General features: G+C 40.0%; 2 protein-coding genes across 3 annotated transcripts; both read right to left on the bottom strand.

Annotated features, from left to right (window-relative positions):
• Window positions 1–317: 317 nt before the first annotated feature.
• LOC128856624 (FAM172 family protein homolog CG10038) lies at window positions 318–2,877 on the bottom strand. Of its 2 annotated transcripts, none has more exons than XM_054091937.1 (6): window positions 2,774–2,877; window positions 2,377–2,482; window positions 2,197–2,312; window positions 1,951–2,138; window positions 1,617–1,875; window positions 318–1,549 (listed from the first exon to the last, which is right to left on the bottom strand). In XM_054091937.1, exons 1-6 carry the CDS (start codon window positions 2,831–2,833, stop codon window positions 1,235–1,237), a joined length of 1,044 nt encoding a protein of 347 aa, XP_053947912.1. In that variant the 5' UTR covers window positions 2,834–2,877; the 3' UTR covers window positions 318–1,234. The 2 variants fall into 2 exon arrangements, with proteins under 2 accessions (XP_053947912.1, XP_053947920.1); XM_054091945.1 differs by having other exon boundaries at window positions 2,705–2,792.
• Window positions 2,878–7,387: 4,510 nt separating this feature from the next.
• LOC128856616 (uncharacterized) lies at window positions 7,388–14,063 on the bottom strand. Its single transcript, XM_054091927.1, has 2 exons — window positions 13,859–14,063; window positions 7,388–8,416 (listed from the first exon to the last, which is right to left on the bottom strand). The coding sequence occupies exons 1-2, from the start codon at window positions 13,913–13,915 to the stop codon at window positions 7,637–7,639; spliced, it is 837 nt and encodes a 278-aa protein (XP_053947902.1). The 5' UTR covers window positions 13,916–14,063; the 3' UTR covers window positions 7,388–7,636.
• Window positions 14,064–14,303: the final 240 nt, after the last annotated feature.

Raw genomic sequence — 14,303 nt, 5'->3', positions numbered from 1 at the left:
AGAACACGTATTTTTATAATAAAATTCAATGATTTGCAAGCGTTGTTCGTTTGTAAGGCGATTCATGGTTAAATTATAGACCAAACTGAAGATGTTTGACAGTGAAACAAAATACGAAACGTGCGTCAGCTGTTTAAACCAACTGTTTAAAAAGATAATAGCTAAAAAATCACCCTTTAGTTAGGGTATTCCACACAGGTATGAAAATAGTTGAGCAAACGGTATTTTGATAATTAAAAATGCAATGCGGCGTTATTTTTTCACACAAAAACTTTGTTAATTGTTACATACAAACATTTCATACAAAAATACACAGGTTACAGGAATGTGTACACATTTCTTATTGGGAATGCATTACATTTAAATACAAAAATTACAAATATTTTTAAAAGTACAAAAAAAACGTATTTTCACTGCACTTAGATATGTCATATTTGCGTTTCCTTAACTCATCCATGTGATTTTTAACATATCCGCTCCAAGGACTGTCAGCGTTCCCCAAAAATGTATGTAGAATTCAGTGCTGTTGCAAAAACCACTGCACCGCAACACCCCCACCACACTAAATTGTGCCGGCATCGCACTCCCAAATCTCGTGTTGTTTTTTTATGAGCCTTATGCTTATGTAATGTGATAAGTAACACCCGCCTATGATATTAACAGTGACAGCAAGTCAAATGCGGGGATGGCTTGTCAGCACACTGACCGGAGTACAGAAAAACCACCCCTAACAAAACCTAATTTTTTACACATATTTTCAGTTTTTTGAATTTTTTATACGCGCTTTCACCGAAAGTGTTTGCAAACTGACCGCTATCACTCACAGTAATCGATCTGTGTGCGTACATAGTCAATGAGTATTTGGGTTTTAAGGGTTTTGTTTTATTGTCGCATACATCAAAATGACGAAATGAAGTTTCCCGAAGTGCGCCTAAGTGGTGGAAATCAAATTAAATAAATTGATATAAGTGATAATGACAAGTAAAAATGTGTAAATGCAGAAAAAATGTTAAAGCCTAAAGACGATATCCGTTTCTGTGTGGCAGTTAGTCACAAACAATCAACACATATCGGGAAAATTGGGCGAAAAGCTTTTTCATGGAATGTCTCATTAAAAAGTCTTTACATTGTGATATCGAAAATAACTTTTAAATCTATACTATCGATAGCAGATCCACTACATGTATGAACTCATTGGATGCATTTTATAATGTACTCCACATAGAATAAACCATTAAACTTCCGTTTTTGCCTTTTTACTTCCCGTGCGCAGCGCATTGAAACGTTCATATTTCTCTTCTAAGAATTTGAAAACTGATTCAAAAGCCGAATACGATGTCCACTCATGTTTCGAATGTCCAGCAGATACACTATGCATTTCACCCTCCCCGGTATAAATTTCCGCGTCGAGATTTGTTGCATGCGATACCCAATTGCATGCGATATCCAATACAATTTTCTTAGATGCAGTTGGTATTTGATAATGAGCCGAGTCGGTGAGTGCAATTGCAAACACTTTCTCTTCGAAAAATTTGGTGAAACGATTCGACTGAAAAAATAAATAAACCATTAATTAGCACTAATTGGTAAGCAGTTTTGTAAATCACTAAAATTACCAAATCCATTGCAATAGCGCCACCGTAGCTGTGCGCTACGATAGCCACGCTCTCTGGATTGCATGCCATCACATACTTTTCCCAAACATATCTGGCGTGTGCGGCAGCAAACCCAAGACGCGGTATCGGGCGACTCTCGCCGTTGATTATGCGGTAATTGTCATTTGTATTGGTCACCACTATATCATAGCCAAGTGATTCTGCGCGTTTTATATATGGTATCTGTGTGCCGTGGTCGAGTGAATTGTTGATGATGAGGCTACAGCACAAATATATACATACATACAGAAATAGTTTAAAAACGTATCCGGATATATTGCACTGAGTGAGTTACCTTCTAGCCCATTGGCCCGCTCGCACATAGCCACTGCCATGAATAAGAACAATTAGTTTCTTCGGTTCTAAAAGCTTTTCGGGCTTTGTGAAAATGAATGTTGCCTGCTCCTGTGGTACATCATCGGGAACATAAATCCGACTCAATCCATTTTGCTCTAGTAGATCATACACAATTTCAGGGATAAGCTATAAAAGAATATTTTTACATTTGCAACAAATATAAGTGAAGCACTCCTTGACTTACATCAGCCAGTTGTTCGTAATGTGCCTGATTTTTGGCGTGATCGTCAGATATCGTAAATTTGAATGGCTCCTCACCTGGCTCGCCAGTGGCTTCATCAATCTTTCGCAGTTGTCCAGCTAGCACAGAAACGTTACGCTTAAATGTCTTTTTACATATTTACGTGTTTTTGTTATATTTTACCTGCATTAAAGGCATAGCCGAATTCACGTAACTTCTTTAACGCCAGACCACTTTTCTCAGCTGAAGACATATTTTTGCACTCACTCCCACTCACCGGCTGCGCTGCCTTCAAAACACAAACAAAATTAGCTAACAACAGACTTTTTTCATTTGTTTTGATTACAAACAATGAACTTTTTGTGAACTTTAATAGCTTCAAGCTTTGTTTTTATTGGTTTAAAAATTATTGGAATCCCACAGCACTGCACACACACATACAATCGCACGAAGGTTAACTCTTGCATCACAACTAAATGCACGCATTAGCTCAAGGTCAATTAAAACTTACAAAATCTTGTATCTTCTTCCCTGAGGGACTTTAATTGATATGTTTGCAATGCGGAAGATGTTTGTTTACCTTTCGTACGTTGCGCCAAAAACGAGCGGCGGACCAAAATCGGCGCACAAAATTTGACATTTTCGGTTTATAGTAACAGCTGAGAGTGGTGCCACTTGTTGCAAAATATTCAAAACTAACATCAACCAACACCACTAAGTTGCTGTAGATGTCGCCGTGAACAGTTGTCACATATCCATAGCCCTCTGATATAGGAATTTCTTTGTAACGCTTGTAGGTAGGCAAATTGATATTGTATTAACAGGCTTATTCTGGTTGTTAACGAAAATTATATTACCAACAAATTTGGTACAGAAAATAGTTACCACTTCTATTAACCACAATTCTGGTGCACTGATAATTCTGTCAAAAGCATAAAACCCACCCTAACCGATTTGGTTCTGCGTGGTGAATAGGTGAACAAACATTTATGGGCAAGTCAATATAGAAATATATGTATACGATTCGCCACTTCCGTGTTCACTTTGTTTTTGGCTCTGTTCGCTAAACGAAAGCAACAACAAAACTTGTATAACTCACTAAATTCAATGTTGTCAACTATGTTTTCTGATATTAAGGAGTTAGGAGTAGTCAAAATTAAAAAAAAATTGGATGTTTTTTTGCATTTTCTTCAAGAATATCTTTAAAATATTGGGTGAAAATTTGATGTGAATCCGACAAATACATACTTTTCGAGTTATTCAACATCTAACAAAGGGCGCTCGGGCGCTCCGAAGTGGCAGATAAGCGCGTTAACGATAACGCTCGAGAAGGTAGAATGCTACGTAGGCAAGAGCAAATCTATTTTTTGGAAGCTGCTATGACGGCTGAAGATCTATTGTATGGCCCAGGAATAGACGACACAGTGTAAGTAATTAAATAATTTACATAACTCTACATAAATCAATCATGATCGAAGAATTTTTTTTTCAAAATTTCGATTTTTTCCAACAATTAATTATCGGTTTTTTCTCGAAGATCTGAAAAATAATTCCTGAGGCCGCCATATTGTAATTTTGAAAAAAGAACTCCGATCAGGCACAAGATTATCTTTTAATAAAACTAATTTCTCTTGCCCGATTGATTTCAGATGAATCTCCAAGGACTTGTGATGATCACCGCCAGGAACTTCCGAGGAAACGAGCTCCACACAAACAGCGATAACTTTTACAATTATTAATTTTTTTTTTTGAAATTTTGCCAAAGTCAAGCCGAAACATGTTGTATTAATGCTATGTTTTTATTTTTGTAAAATAAAGCAATTGACTAGCAAAAAAAAATTATTGAAAACCATTATTTTTTCGAGCCCCTGACTACCCCTAACCCCTTAAGCCAGTCTCAATAGACTGTGTTCAGATACGGCGACTTTTGTTGTGGCAACTCGTAACTTTTGATAAAGTATATTAGTAGACGGGAATATTATTTATTTATTATCATAATAGATATGAAGATATATAAACTTAAAGAAATTCTTGTTTTGAATTGTTTTTATCAAAATGCCTTTTATTTCCAGCCGAAAGTGCTGGTCACAAACTTTGCTGGTACCAATGATGAGCAGAATACACAAAGAGTGTAAAAGTTGGCAGCATATTAAGCGCCTTCTACTGAGTTTTCTAACCAGCTTGGACGCATCCTTATACACATTAATTTGTTCATTACTGTAGCGAGGCTTAGCCTATTAGTCTTTTCGGGAAGATACTATTACCATTGGCACTAATCAACTATTTTCTGGCAAGTTGATTGTAGTCAGCACTGGCAGTTTCATTAAGTCTGATCTTTCATCTCATATCGTTAATATGGGTTCCAGCCTTTGCTGCAGGCCTGGAATTGAGATCGTTTCAAGTATATACATATTTGGTCTTATAAGGCGTGGTAAATTTCAAGGGCCGATGTTGAATGTGAACCACACCTAAACGTCAACGACACCGTAGGACTTCTTTCTTCGGGGTTATTTGAAAGAAAAGGTATACGTCGATAAGCCAGCAACAATTCAAGAGCTAAAGGATGAGATAATTCGGCACATTAACGGCATAGAACCTCAATTATGCCTCAGCGTCATCGAAAATTTGGACCATTGGATGGAGGTGTGCCGCCGAGGCCGCGGCGGCCATTTGGCCGATATTTTGTCACATACGTAATTGAGCCATGCCAATATTATCATAGTAAAGAGAAATGACAATAATTTTCTAAAAAAATGTATTTTATTCAAAATCAACACCGGCCCTTAAAACTTAACCACCCTTTAGTAGCTGGAGTTTTTACAAATTGCTATTATTTTGCTAACAGCAGAAGCCTGTCTGCCGGTCTGTAATCACAAACCTCTGTTATAACATGATTTTCCACAACTTCTCACAGAAATTATCTGCGATTCTATCCAATTTGTGTAGACCAACATCGACACGTACACCAGTACCTCTCGGCTTTTTTTAATTTTGAGTTCTAGTTCTATTTTGAGTTTAATAGAACTGAAATCATTTTCACTTATAATATTTACTTCTTATAAAGCCTAAACCTTTCCTAATTATTATTAATAAATTTATTTATTTTTATTCAAAACTTTTCCAAAGCATTCAGTATTTTTATTGTCATTTTGCGCAAATGGTTCAAAACTGTTTTATGGTCGATCTTTAGCTCTTGGGCGATGCTACGACTACTCATATGCCGGTCAACTTCGATTATTTCTGTGATTTTATGAAGACTTTCGATGATGGACCTGCTGTAATGCCTGTGCCTGCGCACGTTTTCAGCTATTACAGTATCGGCGCCATAAACACCATTCATAATTTCAGCGGCCGATCGCGAGAGATATTGCGAAGATTCCAAAGATTTTTAATTTTCTAATAAAACACAGAAAAAATAAAAGTGTTCGTTGCAACTACATCGATTGAAAAACCTTTCCATTGCTTAAAAACTTTAAACGGCTCAGAAAAAGTGGTACGCAAGCAGTTGCATGGCATCGGCAGTTGGCATTGCCGGATGAAATGAAATAGGTAGTCATGTGGTAAACTGGGATAAGAAATAACTAAGTCTGGAGCAATCAGGAAAAGAAAAGACTGACTCCTCCATTGTTCTAAAGTAATTAATGTTAGCTATAACTCGTTTTTCGAAATCTCTTAAGGTTAGGTTAGGTTATGGTGGTAGTCGGTCTGCACTTCCAACTCACTTAGAACTTACAGGCCCGTTGTGCTACCACTGTGCTGCACGGGAACCCTATTTATGATACTTTCCTTCGTGGAACCATTTTGTGGCACTTATGAAACGTTGATTTTATCCCAACCCCACGCCAGACAGCTCTGTAAGAGAATTGAAAAAGTATTTACCTAGACAACCTGCTCTGATTTTAGCTAAGGCTGGACAATTGCAAAGGAAGTGTTCAACTGTTTCTTCCTTTTACTCATGTCTACAACTTCTGCAATATTCATGGGAGAAAACTCCTAGTCTCGAGAAATGCCTGCCAAATAGCCAATGACCGGTTATACAAGCCACGACCTTCGAGATATCATCTCTTTAGAGACTAAGCAATTCCTTTGTCCTTTTCTTGTTTATTTGCGACCATAGTAGCCTAGCTGTTACACATGTATCTACATCTCTCCATGGCCTATTGGCTTCTTGGAATTTTTTTATTTTTATTATTACTCGTGGCCATGGGTATTCCAATGATACTTTTATCACTGAGCACTACCTTTTCTGGGTAGCTCATCAGCTTTACAATTTCCCTCAATATCTCTGTGCCCCGGAACCCAAATATGGCTGGTCTTGAATACGCCACTAATATCATTTACGGCTGCCCGACATTCCTGTGCACCCTTCCATCTTACTATAGCCGCATTCATTGATTTGATGACCGCCTGGCTATCCGAGAGTTATTTATAGTCGTTTTTGTTAAGGCATGCGTATTTAGGTATGTAGCCCCTTCTTTTATAGCTAGAATCTCCGCCTGATAGACTCTGCAGTAGTCTGGCAGTCGAACGGATAGTTCCAGTCCTAATTCCATCTGTATAAACATTTAAATAAATAGGAGGAGGAGCTCGGCCAAACACCCAAAAATGGAGTACGCGCCAATTATATATACATATTCTCCCTGGCCTTGGTGTCTGCCACTCCCTTCTGCACGGTATACTCGTCTTGAAGAGCTTGTCGAAGGTGAGTCTAGAAATAGAGTAGTCTATACCTATATTTCTTGTTTGTGACTATTCAGAGAGTGCAAAATAGCAGCGTGGCCAAGCCACCGGTCTTTCCATAGCGCCACACTTTTGAGTCTGAGCGCCGAGGTGGCGGTCACGTGTTTTCCTACCAAATGTAGTGCAGGTAAATTGATTAGCACTTCCAGCGCTTTGCTTGGGGTAGTCCTTAAAGCGCCAGAGATGCGTAGAAAAGCTATTATTTGGACCTTACTCATGAGTTTAGCGTAACTCGCCTTTTGGCAGAGGCCTAAGGTCTCTCAGAAGAAAGTAATTTATGAGAAATTGGGTTCTGGAATTACTCGTCAATTTCTTGAAGGGACGCAACGCTCGCATACATATACACCACGCGTGCGCATGTAACAAATCGTTGCATATTTTACTGGGCAATGACGCAAGCAAACAAATTCAAACGAAAGACTGATGACACGAACTGAAAAACGTAAGCAAACATTTTAAATATTTTGAGTTTTATTCGCTTGCTCTGCATTGTAACGAAAAATGTATTAATTGTGTAAGCATTTATTTCAATATTGAATAAATTAAAATACATTTTCAATTTAAGTAAGCTCACATACACTAGTACACACACATACATATTTGCTGGTTAATCACAGTTAAATCAACTCCAATACTAACACTAGTACCCATATTTATGGCTGCGTACATGTGCATATATATATACACATACCAACCTACCGACCTACTGGCCGCCCGATGAAGATGCAAAAGCATTGCCACTGCTAGCCGCAAAGATGCGCTGCAGATTTCCAATGAAACTCCACAGCATGCTAACAAAGCTGCCTGCAAAGTCAAGCAATTTGAACTCGGTACTCTCGTTAGCCGTTTCGCGATCCTCCTCTGTCTCAATGGCCGACGACTCGTTGCCGGACATATGCTCGCCTAAACCGCCTTTCATTGCGGCTAACAACTGATGATGCTGCCTTGCCGCATGCACAGTCTGATTGTGTTGATCGCGCACCGTATTTAGAAGGTGGCGCACAGGCTCCAGCACCGGTATGCTCTGCTTCATACGATGCCACATCAAGCCCCCCGGTCCTTGTAGGTGGCTATTATCCTTCACGGTTGTGGCGGACTCGTGCTGTTCATTGCGACCAAAGAAGTCATCAGCGTCCTCCAAAGTATTTCGATGTGTGACTAACAGGTCATCAGTTCGATTGACCGATGTTGGTGGAGAAGTGCCAACCAATGAAGTGGTGTTAGAACTAGGCACACTATTGCCCAGACTCATATCTAATTGTTCTACAAATGCACCGTACAACTGTGACAATGGTGTGGGCGCCTCAGTGGAGAGTAGAGCTGCGCTGCGTCCACTAGCGCCACTTTGAACGCTCTCGTAATCGAATTCGCTTATTTCGCCCCACCGGGCATTGGCTCTTCCCTGGCTCACATAGCTGACGATGTGTGTGGTGTGAGGGGCAGATGTTGACGCCGGCAACGCACCAACCTCCGAAAGCGTCATCTAAAAATCGAAAAGTGCAGCATTTAGTAGTCATGAAAAATGTCAAGAAAAACTTCATTATTGGCTCGTGTTAATGCAAACTTTTAAATGCAACGCATGCGTGAAATGCTAGGCACGGGGTGGCAATTGATTGAATAGACGTACAAAAATGGTCCCTAGCTCGCTAGTCTATTGTGCACAAATAACTAAATGGCGTTCATAGCAATATTTGACATTTGCATGCTAATGTGCAGACGCACAAACGCAACTACATACGCACATATGGGCATACAAAATATGATTGCTTGAGCCGTTGGCACTACAGCGCATTTGTATTCAAGGCCTCAAAGTATTTTACGCGTGAATTTGTACAATTCGGTATAGACACGTAAGCGCAAGGCAGTTATCATTAGTAGCGAGCCATTTTAAGCCCACTGTATTTACTGCGTTATGGAGCACTCGCAATTTCAAAAGATTTATTGAGGATTATATTCTCACTTTGTGAACACTTTGTGCTTTTGGGAAGTTTTCATTGTTCAAAAAAAAAAAAACAAAAAATTAGAAAAAAAATAACGGAGCTTTCTACTAACAGTATCTCATTAGAAGAAAACGTCTGTTTTCTTTTTACTTAGTGAAGGTTCAAATTCAGGTTACCGGACCACTGTAGTGTGTTCCAGGCAGAGGTAGCCGCAATCAAGGAGGCAGCTGATTGGCTGCTCACATGCGTACTAACAGTCAGGAAAGTAAATATTTACTCCGACAGCCAAGCGGCAATAAGGGCCCTCGGGTCAGTGACGGTGCATTCGAAACTGGTCAGGGAAGAATGCCTGACCTCACTTTTGACTGCGTCCGTATTCTTTGACATTGGCCTCATCTGGGTTCCTGGCCACAACGACATTGCGGGAAACTACGAGGCGGATGAGCTGGCCAGACAAGGGACATGTGAGGTGATGTCCCGCGAAAAAAGAGAATTGGGATCCCCTTGACTACCTGCGGTCTGCTCCTGGAAAGATGGGAATCGCACCAACTCAGCGAGTGTTGGGCAAGTACACAAACTTGTAAGGTCGCTTAATCCTTCTGGCCACATGTGGACCGGGAGCGCTCGGGCGAGCTTCTGAGGTTGACAAAATGTCAGCTCTCGAATCTCGTGGGTTTTCTCACAGTAATTACCTCAAGTCCCTTTTGCGATGGATATATGGAGGATGAGGTGGAATCATCTCAGCACCTACTCCTTAGCTGCCCTGCTCTGGCGGGGCTAAGATCCAGGCATCTTGGCTCTTACTTCTTTTCTGCGCCTGCTGGTATAGCAGGCGTTGACATTAAAAATCTGATGAATTTCATCAGTAGCACAAACGCAAACGCAGCACAGTCATCGTTCGTAATCCACACACTCTAACCCACCTACCTAACCATCCCAGCACCACCTCTCACCGCATCCCACCGGTCTTCCTCTCTCACCTCACCTCCTTCATAATGGTACCACAAAGGACGAAACCGTTTTTTCCTCGTCCAAGTGTGCTCATTCCTTGGGCAACCATACCAACCTAACCTAACCTAGTGAGGGTTGTTAGTAAATCAAAAACTGTGAAGCTGGTTGCCAAAAAAAATTTTTTTTAACAGACGTTCGCACAGAAAACGCGTGTTACACATACATATGTTGGACCCTATGTAATGTGTGTATGTGTATGTATGTAGATGTATGATTAATGCGTGCATCCTTAATTAGGTATTGGACCAAGCATCTCCTCCAATATGTGATATACCTACAGTCTGTGTCAGAAGAAAAGAACCGGCTTTTTTCTTGTAACTTCAAGATATATTTTGTTCTTCTTTTTGCCGCGGAATAGTCCCACTCAAGAACTACGACGCCAGTGCCAACTCAGGTTAGTGTTGTTCGAAACTTTCCCGAAAACGCAACCAAACAAAAATGTGTGAGAAGTACGCGAAGCGTTTCGAAGCGGTATTTTTATGCACGCATTCGAAAGGGCTGAAATTATCTTATGCCGCTTTGCAAAAGTAATTAAAAAATCAAAAAAATGTGTTGTGTTGTAGAATCAGCGGTATAAGGTATATAAAAATCTTGATGACTTTTCCGAGCGCGGCTTGAAACGAGTGACGACACAAAAGCAAGATAAAGTGATCTTCCAAGCGGGACTCTTCTTTCCGACTAAGCGAGACTCTTGTTTCCAACTACGCCAAGCACGATCAGTTCTTGCTAAAAAGGGAATAAATGTGAGTATCAACACCATCGAACGTCGACTGAAGGAGGCGAACATATCCTACCGCCCCATATCATCAAAAAACACTGCTCTCAGAAAAACACATTGGCCTTCCCAGTCCCCAGACGCCAACCCCATTGAAAATGTGTGGGGAACTATGAAAACTCATCTTGCCGGAGGGCCAGTCCATGATTTAAAGCAACTCGTAAGTTCGCAAAATCTAGTCCTGCTTGTTGACGAGCTACGCAGGAAAGCTGGTTCAAAGCATGCCGAGAAGATGCCAGGCTATACTCGACAACGATGAAGACTTCACGGCTTATTAAGTAATTGCGACTCGTTGTTTTTTACATACTTTCATGTAAAAAAATTTAAATATATGTGACCTGGTCTATGAAAAGGTACCTTACGTGTCAAAAAATCATTTTTCACTTTTTTGTTGATTCGAATAGTGTGTGAAAGGCACTTTAAAATGGTGAAAACCAGAAAGTCATAATTTGTTTAAAAGTTTGTTAAAAGTAAAAAAAAGAAAAGTACAAATACGAAAAAGACTGAAAAGTTTAAACTTTAACTGCTGTTTTCTCGAAAACTTGTTTTCGCACGTAAGGTACCTTTTCGTAGACCAGGTCACATATATCTTTTATGCTGCATGAATAATCACGATTCCTTTTTTTTTATACAAACTCTAAGTCTTGTTTTTGTCCCACAAATGTACCGGCCCACAGTTGTCTGCCGCCCCCCAATGCCACATAGTTTGCATGACAACCCTTTTCATGGCAGAAATCCAATTGGAGAATTGCCATTGCCGGCTCCGAAAGGCGACCTCTATTACAATAAACTTTTCCATATTATAATATTTCATGTCCACAGTGGCGGTCGCCGTAACCGAATGAATTGATGCGTGTCTACTATTCGGGAGTGCGTAGAATCGAGTCTCCGTGAACCACCAAAATGAAGAAAAATTGTTTTCCAATAGTGGTCGCCCCTTGGCAGGCAATGGCTTCTCATTAAAACTATTTGCCGTTTGGAGTCGGTTTAAGGGGTTAGGAAAAGTCAGAATTTTCAAAAAATTGAATTTTTTTTTTTGCATTTTCTTAAAGTATAATAACTTAAAAACGTTGTGTGAAAATTTGAAGTGAATCCGACAAATATTAGGTGCACAACTAAGTTCTCGCTGTTTTTTTTTTATGAAAATACAAGTTTTTTCTGAAAAAATGGTTACAAGTGAATCATTGAAAATATTGCCCATCGCTGGATATTACTTTTTCTGGTAGATCTCGTATACCGTCGCCGAAAAACTGTTCATTTTTTGTGGCCATCCATGGATCAAGCCATTTTTTGAAGTCTTCATACGAATGGAACTGCTGGTCAGCTAGACCATGTGCCATCGATCGGAACAGGTGATAATCGGACAGCGCAATATCTGGATAATATAGCGGGTGGGGTAGAATTTCCCATTTCAGTGTTTCGAGGTAGGTTTTAGCGGGTTTGGCAACGTGAGGCCGAGCGTTGTCATGCTATAGGATCACTTTTCATGCCTCTCCGCCGCTTCTCGCATCAATTGAAGTCGATACCGATCCCCAGTGATGGTTTCGCTTGGTTTTAACAGTTCATAATAAATAACACCAACTTTGTCCCACCAAATACATAGCATAATCTGCGCTGCGGGAATATTCGGCGGAGGTGACGACGTAAAAGCATGACCGGGCAGTCCCCATGACTTTCTTTTCTTTGGATTGCTGTAATGAATCCATTTTTCCATTTTTCATCACCCGTTACAATGCGATGAAGAAAACTTTTCCTTTTTTGCCGCTGGATCAGTTGTTCACAGGCGAAAAAACGACGTTCAACATCCCTTGGTATTAACTCATAAGGAACCGAAGTCCCCTGCTTGAGAATCATTCCCAAAGTAGGCAACTGCTTGGAAATGGATTGGCGGGTAACTTCTAATACTGAAGCAAGCTCTTCTTGCGTTTGACACGGATCCTTATTGCGCAATGCCTCCAGCCTCCAACTCAGCGTCTTCGAAGGTTTTTGGCCTTCCTTCACGCGGACGGTCGTCCACATTTAAATCACCGTCTTTGAAGCGACGGAACTAATCTCGGCACGTTGTTTCACTTAAAGCAGTATCTCCATAAACTTCTTGTAGCTCTCGATGTGCTTCAGCCGCCGTTTTTTTCGAATGAAAGAGGAGAATCAACACTTCCCGCAAATGACGATTACTCGGCACAAAATCAGACATCTTCACAAAACCAAAGGTATGATACCAAAACAAAATCACTAATGTGTCGAAGCAGTTTGTTTACCATATGTCCAAGCTTGGTTTATGACGTTTAGGTTATGTTAGAATCGACTAGCACACACTGCTGGCGGCATCTATTGACAAACAGCGGGAACTTAGTTGCGCACTTTTCGAGTTATTCAACAAAGGGTGCTCGGGCGCTCCGGAGCTCGATAGCATAACTTTAAATGCGTTTTTTCTCAAAACTGTGTTTTTATCAATTGGTGATCACTGTAACTTAAAAATCGCTTGGTAGAATTCAATAAAATTTATACTGCTTTTGAAAAACATAAAAAACTCGTGCCTGATCGAAGGATTTTTTTTCAAAAATTTCGATTTTTTTAAGAATTAATTGTCGGTTTTTTCTCGAAAATCTGAAAAATATTTTCTATTTATAAAACTAATTTCACTTGCCTCAAGATTATCTATTAAAACTAATTTCTCTTGTTCGATTGATTTTAGATGTTAACTCCAAGGACTTGTAATGATCACCGCAAAGAACTTCTGGAGAAACGGGCTCCACACAAACAGCGATAACTTTTACAATTATTAATTTTTTTTTTGAAATTTTGCTAAAGTCAAGTCGAAACATGATGTATTAATGCTATGCTTTTATTTTTGTAAAATAAAGCAATTGACTAACAAAAAAAAAATTATTGAAAATCATCATTTTTTCGGGCCTCTGACTACCCCTAACCCCTTAGAACTGTAGGTCCCTCCACTTGTGGAACAGCAGTAAGACGCACACCAAAAATAGGCGGAGGAGCTCGGCCAAACACCTAACAGAAGTGTACGCGCCAATTATTTATTTTATTTCTATGTCCACATTGGGCTTCCAAGTCCAACCATGCCCAGCTCACTTGGCGCTACGGCCGGCACTTGATCACTTGTCACATTATCCTTTTTTTTGTTGTTTCCGCTTATATGGACAAACTTCCTTATTGCTAATTGCAAATATTCACTTACAGTCGAAAACACAACAGCCCACAGAGTCGGCCACAGAAGCCGATGCGCTTCAAACATTCTGCTAAATTTACGTTTTACAACCAAAATAACGCCAAAGTCAAACGTAATGCAATGTTCTTAATCGCGCAAGAGACTCTATTGCCTGGAATATAGTACGCTTACACACCACAACCGCACAACAGTTGGGCTCGCACTGACCGTTGCGGGCAACGCCAATTAACCGAAAGTATGAACAGGCACAAAATATCCAATAAATCCATCAACCAACAAATCTAATCATTAATATGCAGAATGCGTTTGCCTACTATTTATTTTATTTCATTGCATTACACAGTGGCACTACATACGTGTGTGTGAAGGTGTATGTATGTATGTATGTATGTACTTATGTATATGGAATCAGTGTTGTTTGTGTTGTGTTTGGTTTTTTGTGTTTGCCTCGCAT

The sequence above is a fragment of the Anastrepha ludens genome, chromosome 2 (genome assembly GCF_028408465.1).
Source record: "Anastrepha ludens isolate Willacy chromosome 2, idAnaLude1.1, whole genome shotgun sequence".
Lineage (NCBI taxonomy): Eukaryota > Metazoa > Arthropoda > Insecta > Diptera > Tephritidae > Anastrepha > Anastrepha ludens.
The sequence above is the reverse complement of the archived record's forward strand: the minus strand, read 5'-3'. Positions and strand labels throughout refer to the sequence as shown.

Bases quoted from the DNA above. Each gene is read 5' to 3' on its own strand.
- LOC128856624 (XM_054091937.1), bottom strand. From the start codon at position 2,833: ATGTCAAATTTTGTGCGCCGATTTTGGTCCGCCGCTCGTTTTTGGCGC. The intron at 2,313-2,376 runs GTAAAATATAAC...TTTCTGTGCTAG, and splicing joins CGGCTATGCCTTTAATGCAG to CTGGACAACTGCGAAAGATT. The intron at 1,550-1,616 runs GTAATTTTAGTG...TTATTTTTTCAG, and splicing joins GCGCTATTGCAATGGATTTG to TCGAATCGTTTCACCAAATT.
- LOC128856616 (XM_054091927.1), bottom strand. From the start codon at position 13,915: ATGTTTGAAGCGCATCGGCTTCTGTGGCCGACTCTGTGGGCTGTTGTG. The intron at 8,417-13,858 runs GTAAGTGAATAT...TTCGATTTTTAG, and splicing joins GGGCTGTTGTGTTTTCGACT to ATGACGCTTTCGGAGGTTGG.